The following is a 20,014-nucleotide window of genomic DNA, read 5'->3' on the forward strand; positions in this document are numbered from 1 at the left end:
TCTACCACAGAGCTGCATCCTCAGTCTGTCTGTCTGTCTTTCTTTCTTTCTTTCTTTCTTTCTTTCTTTCTTTCTTTCTTTCTTTCTTTTTTTTGTTTTTGTTTTTGTTTTTGTTTTTTGGTTTTTGGTTTTTTTTGTTTGTTTGTTTTTTGTTTTTTCGAAACAGGGTTTCTCTGTGTAGCTTTGGTGCCTGTACTGGATCTCACTCTGTAGACCAGGCTGGCCTCGAGCTCACAGAGATCCGCCTGGCTCTGCCTCCCGAGTGCTGGGATAAAAGGCGTGTGCTGTCACTGCCCAGCTTATCCCCAGTCTTTTCACATTTTTTTATTTGAAATTTTATATTTATTTATTTATTTTGAGGTGGGGTTCCACTATGAAGTCCCGGCTCTCCTGGAGCTTGCTATATAGACCAAGCAGGCCTTGAACCCACAGAGATCCGCCTGCCTCTACCTCTCCAAGACTGGAATTAAAGGTGTGGGCCACCTTTAATCAGATTTAATACTTAGATCTCTAATTTCTTTTCTACTGTGAGATAGGGTCTCACCATCTGGCCTTGAACTCACCCAGAAAAGCCCCAGGAGGACCTGGAACTTGTATTCCCAACTCAGTCCCCTGAGGAGCCGGATGACAGGCCTCTACCACCAGGCTCAGAATGTGGCTCCTAACGGGACTTGGCACAGAGTAAGCCAGAACTCATTCTGTTTACCGCAGAATTGGAAAGGAAAATGAAACTCGTGTCGAGAGCATCAAATGGGGACCAAGCCCTGCTGATCATTTCATTCTGTGACAAACTCTTAACTCCCTCGTCACATCTCCATATGTAAATTTTTGTTTCTGATTTTTTTTTTTTTTTTTTGGTTTTTCGAGACAGGGTTTCTCTGTGTAGCTTTGCGCCTTTCCTGGAACTCACTTGGTAGCCCAGGCTGGCCTTGAACTCACAAAGATCTGCCTGGCTCTGCCTCCCGAATGCTGGGATTAAAGGCGTGTGCCACCACCGCCCGGCTCCTGATTTTTTTTATGTGTACAAATGAGTGTTTTGCCTGTGTGTATGGATGCGCACACAAAAGAGGGCACCAAATCCCCTAAAACTTGTTCTGGGCGGTTGTGAGCTGTCATGTGGGTGCTGGGAACCGAACCTGGGTGTTCTGCAAGAGCAGCAAATGCTCTTAACCGCCGAGCCGTCTTTCCAGCCCCAGATCTTCAGGTTTATACACAAGTTGCTATCCTCTTGGAACCAGCCACCTCCCCATCAGCCATCAGTGGTGCAGGTAGAACCCAGGTATGTCCTCCAGACTCTGGGCTGAGGCCCAAGGGACCGAAGAGTCTGTGAGTCTAAAAGGACCTTTGGAAGGTCACGTGCCAAGTTGTGGGGTGGAAGGATTGGATGAAAGCAGTTAACAAGCGAAGGGCAAAGCCCGCCCGGCCCCGCGTCGCCCCACCTCCGCTGCTGCTGCTGTGCAGTCTAGCTGCTTCCCATGTTGAGACTCCTCACACCTGCAAACTGGGCGAAGGTGTAAGAAATTAAGTTCGTTAAAGTGAAAGGCTGCTTTGCCCCCACCACAGAGGGCCTGCTCGGACACCAGTCTTGTAGGGCTGGGGGGGGGGGGTGCCCTTTGTCCCTAAGGCCTGTCCTCTCTTCACCTCCTCCTCACTGCCCCCGCCAAGGCCACTGGAACTGTGAAAGAGTTATTTTCTGCACAAGGAATTTCACGGCTCAGGAGGTGCTGGCGCAAAAGCCCAGACCACAAAGGTGTCTGGTGTCCCTGGCTACTTGCCACTACGTCCTGGACCTGCCCCACGCTGTGGCTTCTCCAGGACCTTATTCCAAGCAGACTTGGAAACTAGGACTGGCCAGCCACCCCCTGCCAAGAGTCTCCCACCTTAGTTCTGGTGGCTCAGAGCGCTGTCATGGGGCAAGCAGAGATCAAGATGCTGGGGACCTGTTAGGACACAGGACAGTAATCACCCCTGGGGAAGGCAAAGGCAGCAAACAGACTAGTCATAAAAGAACACAAACACGGTGTGGTGGTGCATACTGAAGCAGGAGGACCACCACCGGGTAGAAGCTAGACTAGGCTACATAGTGAGAGCCTGTCTATTAAAAAAAGGGGGGAGGGGCTGGTGAAATAAGGCTTAGCAGTTAGGGTGCTGGCCAGGAGGCCTGATGACCTAAGTTCAACACACAGGACCCACATAGTAAAGACAAGGACCAGCTCCCCCGAGGTGTCCTCTGACCTTCACATGTGTGCCTTGGTGTGGGTGTGTGATCTCACACGCACAGAGTAAATAAAATGTAATAAGAACCAAAACAAACCCCCATAATGTTAGGTACTAACAACTGTTCTCACGAAGTAAATATGAACCAAGATGGCCCAGTAAGTACGGAGGGAGGCAGAGTACTCAAAATGGGCACAGAAAATACTGTGAAGGTGACATTGGGCTTTAGAACAGACAGCGAGTCCTTCCATCACCTGGGGATAGTGGGCCGGGGTGGGGTGGGGGGTGGCCAGGCAGGAAGTAGGGCAAAAGCCCTGAAGCAGTGATGAGCTGGTGCGCTGGGGGTGGGGGGAACCGGTGGACGGTAGAGTGGGAGGAGAGCTGAGAAGATGACGTCAGAGTCGCAGCGGGGGATCGCGGGAATGGCCCTTTTGAAACCCGGCACCTCCGACCCCCAGAGTGGGGGGGATGCAAAGGTACCCTTTCGGGTTGGATAAGTTTGGAGGTTTCTATATGTCCCTACCCTGACCCCTTCACCCCTTCATGCCCTCTTAGGTTCTGGCTCAGTGACCTCCAGTCTGAGGGATCTCAGATGTCAGAAGTAGGTCCCTCGGATGTCCCAGCCCCATCTCCTCGAGAACTCTATAAGGTTGACCTCCATAATTAGGAAGAAGAAAACTGGTCCCCCAAACTGTCCTCCAAGTCCTCTTGGGGGTCTGGAGATGACCTTTCTCGGAAGTGGAAGAGGAAAGGGTCCCTCGACCCCAAAGAGTCTGGCGAAGTCGGAGTGACCCAGGCCACTCATCGGGTGCGCAGAAGCCGCGGAGCCACCGGAGAGGCTGGTGCCCGGGCGCCTCCCGGGCCGCTGCGGCAAAGGCTGGGCGGCCGCGCCCTCCCCCCGCGGTGATTCATCCCGCCCCCTCCCGCTCCCTCCTCCCTCCTCCGGCTCGCTCCCTCCTCCCTCCCGGGCCGCCGCTGCAGTGCGCAGGAGCCCTTGGTCCGCGCCCCAGAGCCAGGAGCCCGACAGCGAGCTCCCGAGCTGCGTCCGGAGCCAGGCAGGGGTCGCCGCAGCCTGGATGCGCCCTGTGGCGCGAGCGCACGCAGCATCCCGAGCCTCCCGCCGCGCGGCGGGGATGCCCGCTCTCCGGGCCCCGGGGCTGGGCCCCCGGCGGTAACCGGAGCGGGGGGGCGCGCCCCCCCAGCCGCAGCTGCCGCGCCCGCGCCCGGGCCAGTCTCCTCCGGGCCCCATCGCCTGTCGCCGCGCTCTGCGCACCCGCCGCCCTGCGCGGCCATGGGGACGCTGCTGGCCCTCGTGGTGGGCGCGGCGCTGGGTGAGTGTTGCTGGGGGACACGCGCCATCTGCGCTCGGGATGCCCCCCGCCCGCCCAGGAGCTCGCCAAGTCTCTGCCTGGGAAGTTGTGCGCGGTGCGAGGTCGTTCGGGTTGCGGGACCCCGGACGACACGGGAGGATCTTGGAGCTGCAGGGGATTCTCGGGGCGGGGCGGAGTGGGGGGCACTTGGCACGCAGGTGGGTCTGCGGGCGCCGGGCCGGGGGCGAGGAGACGCGGAGTCAGCTGCTCGCAGAGCCCCGCAGGCTGCAATGTGACACCCACAGCCGCGTGAGGGGTGGGGGAAGGCGGCACCCGGGGACTGGGGCCCGGAGAGACAAACCCAGAGGGATGGATACCGAGGGAAGACTCCAGGTATGCCCTGGACGTGGCAATAAACCGAGAGACTGAGGCAGACAGGGACATTGGAGCGAGAGAGTTATGAGTCGGAGCCAGGGACAGAGAAACTTGAGAGAGGTGGAAAGATCTGGAGAGACCGGGAGGGGATGAAGATAGAGAGGCAGCCCCAGGGACAGAATGCCTGCCAGATGGAGTTTAAAACAGTAACAGTAATAGTAATGGTGAGACCTGCAATGATGGGAAGACAGAGTGAGAGACCTTCAGACACCCCTAGAAGAAATAAATACGGGGGAGAGTGGGCAGCAGAGAAGGTGAACCAGAAGCCCTGAAGACTAAGAGATCAGGAGACTGGGGGACAAGGGAGAGACCCAGAGCTAGAGTGGGAGTCATGACTTCATCAGCTAGTGAGAGGTGGAGGTGAGAGCGGCAGGTGAAGGAAGGACCTGAGGGCCAGGAACCCAGTGATGCAGCAAAGACCCTGAGGCAGAGAAGAACTTTTAACTTGGGGTGAAGGCCTTGACGTGAGGGAGTCTGGGGAAGAGGGGACAGGGCCGGGTGGATGGAGAGGGGGTGGATTGCAGAGGGTAGACGGAGAAGATGGCAGGGCTGGAGTGAGCCCCCCTCAACCAGCCTTCCCACCCTTCAACCCATGGCTGGTTCTGCAGACCAGTGGCTGGAGTGAGCCCCCCTCAACCAGCCTTGCCACCCCTCAACCCATGGCTGGTTCTGCAGACCAGTGGCTGGAGTGAGCCCCCCTCAACCAGCCTTGCCACCCCTCAACCCATGGCTGGTTCTGCAGACCAGTTTCGAGGCTGGAGTGAGCCCCCCTCAACCAGCCTTCCCATCTCTCAACCCATGGCTGGTTCTGCAGACCAGTTTCGTGGTGGGAATGACATGGAAAGCTAGAGCTACTGCCTAGAAGGCTGTTGGCCTTCTGGGGACCAGGGCACTTTGGTAGAGTTACTCCCCACAAGGACATCCTGTTTCCTGGGGCCTCCGGAGTGCATATTCTACCTAGCAACTACTAGGAACAAAGATACAATTTCTTCTAGCTAACAGGCAGAGGAAGGAAAGAGGGGGTAAGGGTGGGGGAAACTGAGGCTCCCAGAAGATGGGTGACTTGTCAAGGTCACACAGAGTGAGAATCGGGGAGCGGCTCGGCATCCAGTGTTTGTGAAAATGCTGAGAAGAAGACAGATGCTTTCCGTGGGACAGCGAGTGCGCTGTTGCCTAGGGTGGCAGGTGCCTCGCTGACTGGATCCCGCTGTGTGCACAGTGTCCTCAGCCTGGGGGGGCTGCGTGGAGGTGGACTCCGAGACTGAGGCCGTGTATGGGAAGACCTTCAAAATCCTGTGCATCTCCTGTAAGCGTCGCAGTGAGACCAGCGCCGAGACCTTCACGGAGTGGACCTTCCGCCAGAAGGGGACAGAGGAATTTGTCAAGGTGTGTGGGGGTGCCTGGACTGGGCTGGCATCCGGGAGATGGAGCCCACAGTGCTGGATCTCAAGGTTGTTTGCTTGCTTGCTTTTCAGTATTGCTTTTAGTGCTATTGAGACAGGGTGTTGCTAAGTAGCTCAGTCTGGGCTCTAACTCTTGGCAATCCTCCTGCCTCAGCTTCTGGGATTATGGGCATGCACTTAGCTTGTGTGAGTGCTTTACTAATGATGAAGATATGGATATGATGGGTGGCCTGGATTTAAATCCCCACTCACCACAGACTGCTGATCACCTTAGGCAAGTCACTGAGCATGGGTCCTGTAACAGTGAGGGGCCGTGTTCTCTACCTCATATTTTTTTTAATCACGTGTGTGTGTGTGTGTGTGTGTGTGTGTGTGTGTGTGCGCGCGTGCGCGCACGTGCATGCATGCCATGGCATGTGTGTGGACGCACACCATGGCATGTGTGTGGACATCAGAGCACAACTTGCAGAAGTCCACTCGTATTCTACCACATGGGTTCCAAGGCTGGAACTCAGGCTATCAGTGTGGTGACAAGAACCTTTATCTGCTAAGCCATATCTCGCTGGCTTCAACCCACTAGGTCTGCGTGAAGGTTGAATGAGCTGATGCAGCTGGCATATGGCGGGTAGTGAAAAAATGTCACTGGAATTATGTGGCACCAGCAAAAATGTCTTGGGCAGGTCAGAGAGCAAAATCAAAGAGCTAAGCTTTACACAGTGTGTATATTTTGAAATGTGTATGTGGTAGGAGAGGGAGGCTGTGCCCGATGGAGGCTGGTGGCTGGGAAATAAGTAGAGAAAGGGACTACAGAGGCCAGGCAGAGCTTCAGACTGTGGAAGTGTGTGTGTGTCTCGGGGCTAGGACAGTCAGAAGCTGCTATGGTCCAAGGTCAGATTTCAACCTCCTTGATTCCTCACTGCCCAAAGTCAAGATGTCTGAGCTTGGGCTGGGGACATAGCTCAATGAGAGAGCACTTGCCTGAAACCCATCAATAAGGAGCTGGGGCCAGGGCTTAGCAATAGAGCTCTTGCCAAAAATTCAACAGTAAGGGGCTGGAGGCGTGGCTCAGTGGTAGAGCCCCTGCCTAGAATCCCCCAGTGAGGGGCTGGGGGTGTGGCTCAGTGGTAGAGCTCCAACCTAGAATCCCCCAGTGAGGGGCTGGGGTGTGGCTCAGTGGAAGAGCCCCTGCCTAGCATGTTCAAAGGTTGCAATGCTAGAATCACCAAAAAAAAAAAAAAAAAGATGTTGCTCCTATATATGCATCATTCGTCTTTGGGAGGGTCAGACTGGGGGACGTCTTGGGGGTCACTTGTGGAAGACAGGCCCAGACAGTGACTTATACACCCCACTCATCACTAACCACCCCAAGATCCTACGCTATGAGAACGAGGTGCTGCAGCTGGAGGAAGACGAACGTTTTGAGGGTCGTGTGGTGTGGAACGGTAGCAGGGGCACCAAGGACCTGCAGGACCTGTCCATCTTCATCACCAACGTCACCTACAACCACTCTGGCGACTACGAATGCCACGTCTACCGTCTCCTCTTCTTTGATAGTTACGAGCACAACACCAGCGTCGTCAAGAAGATCCACCTGGAGGTGGTGGACAAGGGTGAGTCAAGCCTTGTCACCCTCCAGCAAGCCAGATGGAGGGACAGATGGAAAGAAGGGACAGGCTGGTGCCACACAGAGACCAGCCAACAGCCTGCAGCCCTAGGGGGAAGAACACCCCCTTTCTGGCTCTGGAATCTTCAGCACTTCAGCCCATGGGAGGTCAGAGTAGGCCTTTCCCCTCACAAATAGTGTGCACCAGGCTGCACTCCCACTGTGTGACCTCTGACAGGTGTCTTTCTATCTCTGAGACCCAGGATTGTCCCCAGGGACCAGAGAGAATATTGTATGTGGCTTGCAGTGTCTCTCAGGTGAGGCCACACGGCGGTGGGCCTTGGGCCTTTTTGGGGACCGCAATAGGAACAGCAGAGGCCTGTGGTGTTTCTGAGTACAGCCAGCATTTTGCTTTTAGCTGCCTTGGACCTCTTCCTCAAACCATCTTATTTTTTAGTTTTGAGGCAGGGTTTTGATTTGTAGCCCAGGATACCCTCCAACTCCTTTTTTTTCTTCTTTTTTTCGAGGAGGTGAGTTTTGAAACAGGGTTTCTCTGTGTAGCCCTGGCTGTCCTGGAACTAGCACTGAAGACCAGGCTGGCCTCAAACTCACAGAGATCTGCCTGCCTCTGCCTCTCAAGTGGGGAGATTAAAGACGTGTTCCACTATTCCAGGATAGACCATCTTCTGATTAGCATCAGTTGGAATTTTCCAGAGTCCCCGTGTCCTATTGTCTCAGAAAGTCAGGGAGCTATTCCAAGCCTGGAGGCAGTGAAGGACTCTGGGAAGTGGGTCCCTAGGGACCGGTAGCACTTCATATTTTCCAACCTGGTGCCTTGACCTTCTGGCTTCTTAAAAAGTCCCAGCTGGACTCTCCCACCAGCATCTGAGGGAGGGGCTTCACCACCCCCATTTTGTGGACTCAAAGGCCCAGGCTCAGGGAGATGAGATCCTGCAACCAGGTCACCTGCCTGGGTCGTGGATCTGAACCCAGCCCTGCCTGGGTTAACAGCCCCCAGCCCCAGACAGTTTCTCACGTGCATCCATGCGCCATCAGCCAGAGCCTGCAGGATCCTTTTTATAATTAGCTTTTTTATGTTTCTCATCAAAGTGGTACAGAAGGCAAGTGAGAGGCGCATCTGAGGGAGGCACGGGGATGTCACCAGGCTGGGTGTGTGGTGGGCGGTGGGCACAGAAAGTGGAGTTTGCCTGCAAGAGCAGGGTTCAGTAGAGCTCAGGCCACCCCAAAACCAGGCCTCACAAGCCCCGGCTTCTGAGGGGAAGCTGGAGAGTGCTGTTTGTCTCCGTCTCCTGTGGGCCCTTGCTCAGGGCACTACCACTGTAAAGCTTGACTTTTATCCACGTTCTTCGCCCTGTTGTAACTCCTGAAGCCCGCCCTGGCCACCGTCCTCAGAACACAGAGCCCTTTCTGCTGAGCTTACATTTATAGAAGAATCTAGCATATTCTAGCATTTTCTGCTTGCCATTTAAGCACAGTACTGCTGCTTTAAATTTTTATTATATTTTTATTTCTTTGGTCTGAGAGGTGTCTGGCGTGTACATGCCATGGTGCACACATGGAGATCAGAGGCCAACTTGTGGGAGTCAGTTCTCTCTCCTCCCACCACATGGACCCTGAGGATCAAACTCAGGTTGTCAGGCTTGGTGGCAAGTGCCTTAACCTGCTGAGCCATCTCAGGACCATAGTATTACTGTATTATTTTTGGTATTTACTTACTTACATGTTTATTTTGAGACATATTATCCACCATGTAGCCCAGGCTAAACTCAGATTCACATTCCCACTCAAACAAACTCTCCTACCTCAGCCTCCCTAGTGCTGGGGTTATAGGTATGAGTCACCACACCTGAAAAACTAATGTGTGTTCTTTTGTTTTCCCAGACACAGGGTTTCTCTGTATAACTCTGGCTATCCTGGAACTCACTCTGTAGATCAGGCTGGCCTCAAACTCAGAGCTCTGCCTGCCTCTGCCTCCTGAGTGCTGCGATTAAAGGCATGTGCCACCATGGGCAACTGGCTATGGTGATTTTTTTTTTTAATGTTTTATTTTTTATTTATATTCTTTTGGGGCTTTTAAAGACAAGGTCTAATGTTACCCAGGCTAATATAATGTCCAACTTGCTATATAGCCAAGGATGACCTTGAACTCCTGATTCTCCTTCCTGTACCTCCCATATGCTAGGATTACAGGTATGTGCCACTTTGCCCATTATATTGAGTGTTGGGGCACAAACCCCAGGCTCCCTGCATGCTAGGCAAGCACTCCGCACTGAGCACCTGCTCTGGGCTTTTTGATTCAGCCTTTCCCTCTGCAGCTCAGGCTGGTTTGAGACTTCTGCCTCAGCCGCCCAGGTGCCTCCGGGAGGCTAGAGATGTGAGCCATCCCACCCGACCCCACCAGGTCTGCTTGTTGTTCTCACTCTCTGTCTCACTGGGTTCCTGGTGTCGCCCACTGGTAGTCCCTAAACACACATGGAATCACACGCAAAAGCCGAGTCATGGACGAAGGGCTCAGGAGGCCCCTCCCGGGACGCCTGTGGAAGGTGGCAGGATGCAGCTGGGCACCGCAGGAGACGGTAGTAATACACGTAGGAGAATCTGAACCCCACAGTGTCTAAGGCTGCTGAGGACTCTGGCCCACAGAAGGGCTGCTGTGTGGGCCCACAGGCAGCCTTAGAGGACTCCTGTTGTCTTAAGAAGGCAAAGGCCTGGTGTGGAGTCCCTGGCCTGTCATCCCCGCTGGGGCTGAGATAGAACCCTGGGCTGTAGAGAGAGTTCAAGGCTAGCCTGGGGAACATGGCAGGACTCCATCACAAAATGAAGAAAGGGATGTGGCCCAGTGGTAGAGCTCTCGCCCAGCATGTGTAAGGCTCTGTCTGGCTTCAGTCCTCAGGAAAGGTGGGGGTGTTCAAAGAGGCGCCCAGAAGGAGCCACTGCCCTCCCGTGTGACTTGATGGGCTCTCCCTTGGCCTCAACTCATCTGTAAAGTAAGGACCCCTCAGTTCCTCCTCCTGAGATGCCCCATGGCTTGGAGAGGATGGCCTGGGTATTCATTAGCTGTTACGGGGCTTGCCTTGGCCACAGGACAGCGACAGTGCACTCTGAACAGTTAGTTTGGAGTCCAGCCCTAGCTCTGAGCCCATCTTGGCTGTGCATCTTTGGCTCAGCACTGAGCTGTCCCTGGGCCTCGGAGTCCTTCTCTGGAAAATGGGCTGTAGACAGAAAAGACAACCCAATGGAATGTGCTTGTGGCATGCCTTGACTCTCAGCATTTGGGATGTAGAGGCAGGAGGGTTGTGAGTTTGAGGCCAGCTTAGGCTACATAGGGAGTCCTTGTGTCAAACAAAGGGAATTTAGCACAGAGTCAGGTGGAGAGGGGTCACTCATGACATGCGTAATGGCTGATGAATGAATGAACTAATGAATGAATGAACGAATGAACAAATGGGGGAGCATCCAGCCCTGCACCCTGCCCTCCCTTCCTCTGACCCAGAAACAGCAACATTGTCCAGGCAGAGTGGCAAGCACAAGGCTGACAGGAGAGGAAGACCTCACGGGCCAGCAGGGGTGGGGGGTGGGGCGGGGGAACGAGATCCGGGCTACCAAGGGGGCCAGGGATGGACGGTGGACACCAGCCAAATCCGGCTGAGGACATGTGCCAAGGTGTCCTTCCTTTCCAGTCCCCTGGCTGGACACGCTCCCTTTACAGTTTAAATTTAGGCCCCATGAAAGGAAGCAGGAGAGGCAGGCCAGCGCTGGGGAAAGCAGGGAGGCTTTCCCGAAAGCAGCCAATGCTGAGCAATGCTGGCTGCCATGCTCTGTGTTCTTCTGTTGCCTCTGCCCAGCAACTCTGAGTGGTTTCGTCCTCATCTGACAGAGGGGCACTGGGGCTCAGAGAGGGGGAGTCATTTGCCTGAGGTTGCACAGCTAATAAAAAGCAAAGCCAGAGCCAGATGGTGGTGGCGCACACCTTTAATCCCAACACTCAGGAGGCAGAGGCAGGTGGATCTCTGTGAGTTCAAGGCCAGCTTGATCTACAGAGCTAGTTCCAGGACATCCAGGGCTATGCAGAGATACCCTGTCTCAAAGGGGGAAAAAAAAAGCAAAGCCAGTTCAAACCTCAACAACAGACCCAGAGTGGCCCCAATTATAACAGTGATAATGCCTGCTGAGAGTCATTGACAGGCTGAACTGTCCTGAGAAACTGGCCTTTTTGTTTGTTTTTTTGCTGTTGGAGGTAACAGAGGTTCAGAGAGGCTTAGTCACGTTTCCAGGGTCACACAGCTGGCAGAGTGACCCCAAGGCTTTTGATTTGCAGAGTTACAGACTGTCAGCACAGCCTGTGCACCCTCCTAAATGTCGCAAATGCCACAGGGAGGCAAGTTGACAGCGACCCCTAGGCTCATCCTAGCACCTTGCCACTGTCAGAGTCACTGTAAGCCTCTAGGAACCAACACAGTGACCTTGTCTGCGGCCCAGGCTCGGAGGGGTTGAACACCTGCCGGTGTTTACACGGCAAGCGGTTCACACTCCGCGGCTGTTGGGTCTCCTTGAGCTGGAGCCTCTGCCGCCTTTTTAAACCCTGCCCGGCCCCTGCAGCCAACAGAGACATGGCGTCCATTGTGTCGGAGATCATGATGTACGTGCTGATTGTGGTGTTGACCATATGGCTGGTGGCGGAGATGGTGTACTGCTACAAGAAGATAGCTGCCGCCACAGAAGCTGCGGCGCAGGAGAACGCGTGAGTGGGGCTGCTGAGGAGGGCACCTGGTGCTGAGGAGGGCCGAGGCCACCCAGGCGCCGTCTGTCACTCAGAGCATCTGTGTCAGAGAGAGTAGAGTACTTGGTTGCAGGTGAGGAAAACGGAAACCCAGAGGATGTGAGGATCACACCTCTGCCAGGTAGCAAAGCCAGGATTCGAACCCAAGTCTTTTGGTTGCCTCCAGGGATTCCTGAATGTCGCAGAGGTGCCCTGTAGTTACAGAGAGGCCTCTCACTCAGACCCACGGGGGAGCTCAGCCCGGCCCATGGCTCTCTCCAGTCTCAGTAGCCCTGCATGCCTGAGGCGGGGACTCAGCTACCCCATTCTGTTCAGGGTGGGGTGCCCAGGGGTCACGGTGTGCCTTGCCTTTCCCTGAACAGCTCGGAATACCTGGCCATTACATCCGAGAGCAAAGAGAACTGTACAGGCGTCCAGGTGGCTGAATAGCGCTGGTAAGGCTGATGGACCGGTCTGGGCATCGCCAGCCAGGAAGGTTCGGGGACTGGGTCTCCAAGTCTCCACTCTTACCCTGCAGGCCCTGGGCTTCACCTCAAGGAAGAACCAGCCCTGACGGGTACCCTCTCTCGGCAGTGGGGATCGGCCCCTGATGGGGACCCTCCCCGCGGCAACAGGAGTCAGCCCATCGGCCTCCCCACCTCACAGTCCTGCAGAGGAGCCACCTGGGTGGGAGCGGGCAGGGACTGATCCCACCTCACCCACCGCCTCCCCCCCACCCTCCCACCGCCATGCATGATGGGTGAAGCAATATGGCCGCCCCACCCTGCTTTTGCTGCCTGTTTGGGGGAGGGGGCGGGGAGGCGAGGGGGCAGGCCCCGCCCCCTTCTTTTTGCTGATTTGCACATAGGCCACTTCCCACACGCACTGCCAGGCCAGCCGGCCCCAGCCCTGCTTGAGGGGGTCAAGAGTGGGGGCCGGGACAGGGACAGTCGTGGGCAAGGGGTGCTGGGCCTCATCTCCCCTCCGCTTCCTCCGGCTGGACCTGGGGTTCCCTCTCTGTGACACCTCCTAGCCCTGGCCCACGCGCCCTCTCTCACCAGCCTTCAATTGTGGTCTCTTGGGAAGGGCCCCTTCGGCCTCCTCTCTCTTTACAGAAGTAGTTTTTGTTCATGAAATAAAGATTCTTGGACTCGAGTCTCTATTCTCTCATTAGCATCCTCCGCTCCCCCTCAGCCCCAGTCCCAAAGCCTCAGAGTGTCTCTTGGGAATCCTCCTTCCCAGCAAGCACAGGGCCTCTGCCACATTTAAGGGTAACACCAGGGGCTGATGAAGTGCTTAGAGCTTGGTTAACGCTCTGGAAGTCATTGTTTTCAGTGGGTAAGAGTCAGGACCAGAGTCCAGAGGTGGCTTTGGGATCTGCAGGGACAGGCAACGGGGAAGTTAGGGTTTCATGGGGCTTGCTATGCTTTGAGAACTATGTGTAAGTTTTGGGGAAGCCGGGCGGTGGTGGCGCACGCCTTTAATCCCAGCACTCAGGAGGCAGAGCCAGGCGGATCTCTGTGAGTTCGAGGCCAGCCTGGTCTACAGAGCGAGATCCAGGACAGGCACCAAAACTACACAGAGAAACCCTGTCTCGAAACACATACACACACACACACACACACACACACACACACACGCAAAAAAAAGAAAAAAACAGTTATGGAGAGAGGGCAATACAGTGAGACAGAGCGAGAAGGATGGACGGAGGCAGAGAGATAGAGACAGAAATAGAGAGAAGCAGAGAGAGCGGCCGAAGAGGGAAGGAAGTCAGACCCATTGGCCGGGCAGAACCAGTGTGACCCCCGCCTGAGAGAGGTTTCAGGTCTGTCTGGAGGAGGGTACAAGCCTGTTGTATGGAGACAGCTGTTGTGACTCAAATGCCAGCCTGGGCCACTGGGCAGGTGTAGATGGCCTCCTGGGCTGTCTGGTGTTTATCTGGCTCCGGGTCGGGGGTCTGACGCGCATGGCACTTGGCTGCTGGTGGGACTGGGCTGCACTTGCGTCTAGCCACTTCCGGCCACTTGGCCTGGGCCTGGGCAATCAGTGTTGCATTTTCAGGGCCAAGCCCCCCATCCCCCTATCAGGACTTTCCGGGCTCCAGAGGTCACTGGGCAGGCAGCACAGCGGCTGCCAAAACAAACCAGCCCCCGTGACTTGTAGGAAAGTGGCTGGGGGAGGGGCCGGGCCCCGCTAGGGACAGGAAAGGCTAGAGGCCCATGGCCGCATGGACTGGCGCAGAGGAGGGCAGGGGACCGGCATGGAAGCAAATGCGAATGGACGGCTACATGGCCACAAGCATGGTGGACCTAGGGAAGCCAAAACTTTGCAGCTCATTCCTCCAGTTCAGAATCCCATCCTTCGGGCCTCCGAGCACACCTGAGTGCCCCCTGCAAGTGGGAGGCCAGGCTGGTGGCTGAGCCTACCCGGTCCAACCCCTGCAGGCCCCGCCCCATTAGCCAGGTGGCCTCAGTGGCAGCCAGTCCTGGGGTCCGCCCTTCCCCGCCCCGTCTCCGCCTCCCACCCAGCCCCCTCCTCCTCAGGTGAGGCTGCAGGCTCAGCAGGCCCCACGCTGCTGGCCGCCGCTGCCACCCCTGTCTCCCGCGCTGCCCGCGGCTGTGGGGACGCCATGCCCCTACCCAGGCCCGGAGACTAACCCCAAACCCGCACCATCTCCGGCGGACCCCAGGGTAAGGCGCAGAATGCGGAGCCCCTTGTCCCCCACCAATCTGACGCCCACCAGCCCATACAAGGGATCCCAAGAACCCCAGATCACCTCCACCCTGCTTTTCCTGCAAGCTTAGACATCCGAGGACTCCCCAAAGTTTTTCAGCCCTCAAGTCCCCTGGAGGTACAGTCTCGGCCCTCCAGGCTCTGCCTTGCCACTCCAGGTGTCCCCCTGGTGGCTGGTCACACATTGCCACCATTGACCCCCTCCCAACCTCTGCCCTTGCATGCTCTGTCCCCAGCTCAGGGCCAGCTGCTCCCTGGATGAGCGCCTGGGACTGGGGGGCCAGGACAGAGCCAAGCCAGGCTCCCCAGGTCGTGCCTCCTTGTTCCTGTCCCTAGGATCCGCCCCAGCCCAACAGGTCAACCTGGGAATCATTAACAAGAGTCTCTGACATGGCGAAGAAGGAGGGTGAGTCCCCCTGTCCCTGAACCCCAGCTTCGGCCCTACCTAGCACTCATCTCCTGGTTTGTCTCTCAGCCTATACCCAGCTCCCTGTCTTGGGGTCTTCCTGTCAGACTCAAGACCACCACCCTGCCCCGCCAGAGTCTTCATCCATCTGATTAACTATTAGCCAACCGTTCTGTGTGGCTATCTCCCCACCACCCCATATGAACTTCCTGGTCCCTTAGTTTCCCCTCATGTCCCAGGGATTTCTCAGCTAACCAACGACATGCCGTCTTCTGGGGGCTGAGGTGGGGGCTGCTGCTGTTACCATCTCGGTTAAGGGTGTAGAGTCAGGCAGGCTGCTTCTGTTGGCTTTTGCTGTGTGCTCTTGGGCAAGTGGCATCACATCTCTGGGCTTCAGTCCACCCTTCCCTGCAGTCAAGTATGGACGGATAATAATAACTCCCTCCATGAGGTTGTTGGGATCATGGAACACTCAGGCAACAGCTTGGGACTCGGGGCATGAGATACGTGTTGGAACCCAGAGGTGTTCTGAAGGAGGTCAGTGGCTTGGGGACCCAGGAACCCAAGGACCCAAGACCCCCCACAGTTCCAGGCATTCCTTCTACCTCCCAGCTCTGTGGGCAAAAGAGCAGAAGGACTTTGGACTTGACCTGGGTAGAGAGAAGAGAGGCACCCCGGGGGGTTACTGAGACGCTCACGCTGGAGGCCAGCCTCTCCTGCTACCTTGTCTGTTCTTGGGGACTAGATGGACACGCCAGTCAGAGCAGTCCTCCGTGCCCCCCTGCCCCAACTCTGGCTGTTTTCTGGGAGCCAGGCTAGCTGGGTTCATTCCCAGGCACTTTCTAGCTGTGTGGCCCTGGACATGCCGTATACTCTGGGCATCTGTTTCCTCTCTAAAATGGCGATGGTAACTGTGGTATCATGACCTAACTGACACCAGGTAGGGGGCAGTAAACATGTGGGCCCGGTGATAAGACGAGTGTCTGGACTCAGACTCCAGGCCAGCAGTGGTCCACTGTGAACTCAGGCTCTCCCTCGCTTTGTATGAAGTGATCAGGTGAGTGACAGAGCCTGGCCTCTCTGGGACTCTTTCTTGCCTGGAGATCAGTGAAGTGAGGTACCAGGGCCTATGAGGAGGAAAAGGGAGAGCATGCCTGATGGTGCTGGGGCTGGCTGTAAAGGGCAGACAGGAAGCACGCTCCCTGCATCCCCAGGCAGCTTGCAATGCTCTGAGAGGGCAGCCCTGGGAAAGGTGAGGTGTTGGTGCTAACAGCTCCGTCCTCTTTACCTGTGGCACAGATTGCAGGGCTTCCCAGGACAGTGAAGTAAGTCATGGGTGATCCCAAAAGCCTCTTCAATGGCCACTGCTGGGGTTTATGAGACCGTGATGGCTGTGGAAGTGCGTTCCAGGCTTCCAACACTGTGGCTGGGGCCCTGGAATTAGAAGGAATGATGTGGGAGATACAACTCAAAGGATGATCAAGGAGGAGGGAGGAAGAAGGGCCTGCCAGGCAGGGGAAGATGGGGCAGAGTGCTCAGCACAGGTGTGTGCTGGAGCTAGTATCTGTTGCTGATCAACCTCAGGAGCATCCTTGGCAGAGTGGGGTCTCTCCATAAGGTAGTGCTGGAGGTTGCCCTAACTCTTTTTCTTTTTCTTTTTCCCCCTGGAATAGTGAGGATCAAAGCTAGGCTCTTACATATGCTAGGCAAGAGCTCCACCACTGAGCCACACCCCAGCCCCTCACTGGGGGATTCTAGGCAGGGGCTCTACCACTGTGCCACACCCCAGCCCCTCACTAGGGGATTCTAGGCAGGGGCTCTACCACTGAACCACACCCCAGCCCATCACTGGGATATTCTAGGCAGGGGCTCTACCACTGAGCCACACCCCAGCCCCTCACTGGGGGGTTCTAGGCAGGGGCTCTACCACTGAGCCACACCCCAGCCCCTCACTGGGGGGTTCTAGGCAGGGGCTCTATCACTGAGTCACACCCCCAGCCCCTCACTGGGGGATTCTAGGCAGGGGCTCTACCACTGAGCCATACCCTAGCCCCTCACTGGGGGATTCTAGGCAGGGGCTCTACCACTGAACCATGTCCTCAGTCTTTTTTCCTTTTTCTTTTTGTTTTGACATTTAGTCTCACTATGTATCCCAGGATGGCCTCAAATTTAATTATCCTGCTTTGGCCTCCTGAAAATTGGGATGACAGGCTTCTAATCAACATTCTGTGAGTTCTATTGTTGGGATACCCTGTGAAAGTTCTCTTAGATCTTTGATAATGACCAATGTCTGTCTGAGAATTTGAAGAGACCTATATTCAGGACTCTGGACTCTAAAAGTCATGCTTATTCTGATGGAGGAACTAGAAATGCTCGGTCCAGGACACCAGGGAGGCCCAAGGGAATGTTCTGGATAGAGAAGGGACAGTTTGGGTTCACATTTACATTTCTCAGGTCTCTGTGTAGAGGGGCCACCAAGGAGATGAGCCAATTTAGTGCTATGGGTGTTGGGCTTGGAGCTAGCAAGTTGGAGCAGGAAGGAAGTGTTCAGCAGTTGAAAGGAGGTCCTGAGACGAGGGCTTCTGAGACAGGACTCCTGTGGGGAGGGAGGAGGTCCTGGGATGAGGACTTCTGAGATGGGGCTGCTGTGGGGAGGGGAAGAGGAGGGACAGACTTTGAGAGACACTGTGGCCAACATGGATGTGGTGAATGTAAAGAGGAAGGTGTGCAGAGGCTGAAGAAGCTGCTGGACCCAACGTGGCAGTCAATGCTGGGATGATAGGCATGCCCAGTTCTCAGGCATTATTGAGCTATTTTCCTCTGTAAATGACACCTTGTCTTTTTTTTTTTTTTTTTTTTTTGGTTTTTCGAGACAGGGTTTCTCTGTGTAGCTTTGCGCCTTTCCTGGAACTCACTTTGTAGACCAGGCTGGCCTCGAACTCACAGAGATCCTCCTGCCTCTGCCTCCTGAGTGCTGAGATTAAAGGCGTGTGCCACCACCGCCCGGCCGACGCCTTGTCTTTTTTTTTTTTTTTTTTAAGATTTATTTATTTATTATGTATACAGTTTTCTGCCTGCATGTGTTCCTGCAGGCCAGAAGAGGACACCAGATCTCATTACAAGTGGTTGTGAGCCACCATGTGGTTGCTGGGAATTGAACTCAGGACCTCTGGAAGAGCAGTTGGTGCTCTTAACCACTGAGCCATCTCTCCAGCCCGACACCTTGTCTTAAACCACTAACAGGAACTGCCCTGGCAAGATCCTGAACCACTCCCTGCTCTTTTCCTAGTGCCGATTTTGTACAGTGACCACTAGCCATGCTACCAGGGACATGGGTGAGAGGGCTGGGGCTCTTGCAGCCTTGAAAGTACTTTGCAAAGGCCTCACTCAACGGGGTCAGGGGAAGGCTTTCTTGGCAGGTGTAGTCAGTCTATAGGATCCCTGTTACGCTGAGACGGAAAGTCCTCTTCTCTCTGGTCTGCCGGCCTCCCACGGTCTTCCTGCAGCTCATGCCAATTGGCTACCTCTTTGGTCCTGTTCCTCTAACAGAGTGTGTACAGTCATGCCTGCCAGTCCTAGCCTGGGCAGTTCCTTCCATGCGCAGCTCCGCACCTTGGTATCTCCCTTTGCAGGTCTTAGATAATCTCTTCCCGAGGCGTCTCCCCATTTCCTTTCAGAAGCCCCACTTGATCCCCCGCCCTACAGAGAGATGGAGCGGAATTCTATCATATCGATACACCGAGGCTCAGAGAGACAATGACAGTTGCCCATGATCACACAGCACTATTGGCTTAGAAGCATTTATCGAGGACCTGCTGTGTGCCAGGCACACTGGCACAGAGTGAGGCGGTCCGGCTTCTTGGGGACATACTTTGGACCTGGATCTCAGTGTACCCAGGGCTCAGGAAGTGGCTGCAGGCTGAGTCACTGGAGATGTGTGACTAAACTATCAGGAAAAGGGGCACCACGATGCCAGTCAGAGACAGAGGCTGAACACTGGGCACATGGCGGGTGGCAGCTGGGGCTTGGCTATTCATTTAAAGTACTTTAGAGTCGTTTAAAAGTGGGTACTGGGCCGGGCGGTGGTGGCGCACGCCTTTAATCCCAGCACTCGGGAGGCAGAGGCAGGTGGATCCCTGTGAGTTCGAGGCCAGCCTGGTCTCCAAAGCGAGTTCCAGGAAAGGCGCAAAGCTACACAGAGAAACCCTGTCTCGAAAACCCCCCCCCAAAAAAAAGTGGGTACTGGGCTGGAGAGATGGCTCAGAGGTTAAGAGCACTGCTTGCTCTTCCAAAGGTCCTGAGTTCAATTCCCAGCAACCACATGGTGGCTCACAGCCATCTGTAATGAGATCTGGTGCCCTCTTCTGGCCTGCAGGGATATGTGCAGACAGAACACTGTATATAATAAATAAATAAATCTTAAAAAAAAAAGAAAGTGGGTACTAGGTGCGTGCTCATTTAACAGATGGGGAACCTGGGACTCACAGAGGCAGTTTCACGTGTCCAAGACCCCAGCCAGGAAAGGGTAAGGCCAATAATCTTATTTTTTTCTTTTCCTTTATGTATTTTTATTTTCTCTCTGTGTGTGCATTGACACATATGTGTATGAGTATGACGTGTGTGGGTGTGGGTGCCTGTGCACGTGCTGGGGAGGACACAGAGGAGGATACTGAGTGTCCTGATCTGTCACTCTGTCTTCCTCCTTAGCTACGGAGTCTCTCACTGAGCCTGCAGCTCACCCAACAGTGCTGGGCTCACAGATGTGCACCACCACACCTGGTATTTTATGTGGGTGCCAGGTCCTACCCCTGGTCCCCGTGCTTGCCCAGAAAGTGCTCTTACTCACTGAGCCTTCTCTCCAAGGCCACTATTTCAAAGTGAGGTTGCCAGGCATGATGGTACATACCCATCATCCTAGCACTCAAGGAGGCAGAGGCAGGGGGATCACAAGTTTCAGGCCAGTCTGAGTTTCGAGGAGAGACCTTGTCTTAAAACAAAACCAAACCAAACCATAGCTGGGCATTAGTGGCGCATGCCTTTAATCCCAGCACCCAGAAGGCAGAGGCAGGAGAGTCTCTGTGCTTTCGAGGCCAGCCTGGGCTATAGAGTGAGTTCATGGACAGCCAG

The 20,014-nt window shown here is 55.2% G+C and overlaps 1 protein-coding gene and 1 long non-coding RNA gene across 2 annotated transcripts; both read left to right on the plus strand.

Moving 5' to 3' along the window:
• The first annotated feature begins 3,462 nt into the window (after positions 1 to 3,462).
• Scn1b (sodium voltage-gated channel beta subunit 1) lies at positions 3,463 to 12,903 on the plus strand. The gene is made up of 6 exons (XM_059276053.1): positions 3,463 to 3,548; positions 5,182 to 5,348; positions 6,735 to 6,975; positions 11,589 to 11,730; positions 12,132 to 12,203; positions 12,287 to 12,903. Exons 1-5 carry the CDS (start codon positions 3,509 to 3,511, stop codon positions 12,196 to 12,198), a joined length of 657 nt encoding a protein of 218 aa, XP_059132036.1. The 5' UTR covers positions 3,463 to 3,508; the 3' UTR covers positions 12,199 to 12,203; positions 12,287 to 12,903.
• Positions 12,904 to 14,301: 1,398 nt separating this feature from the next.
• Positions 14,302 to 19,414, plus strand: LOC131921610 (uncharacterized). The gene is made up of 3 exons (XR_009382038.1): positions 14,302 to 14,438; positions 14,818 to 14,887; positions 19,353 to 19,414. It is a non-coding gene; the product is annotated as an uncharacterized LOC131921610 (long non-coding RNA).
• Positions 19,415 to 20,014: the final 600 nt, after the last annotated feature.

This window comes from Peromyscus eremicus, chromosome 1 (assembly GCF_949786415.1).
Source record: "Peromyscus eremicus chromosome 1, PerEre_H2_v1, whole genome shotgun sequence".
NCBI lineage: Eukaryota > Metazoa > Chordata > Mammalia > Rodentia > Cricetidae > Peromyscus > Peromyscus eremicus.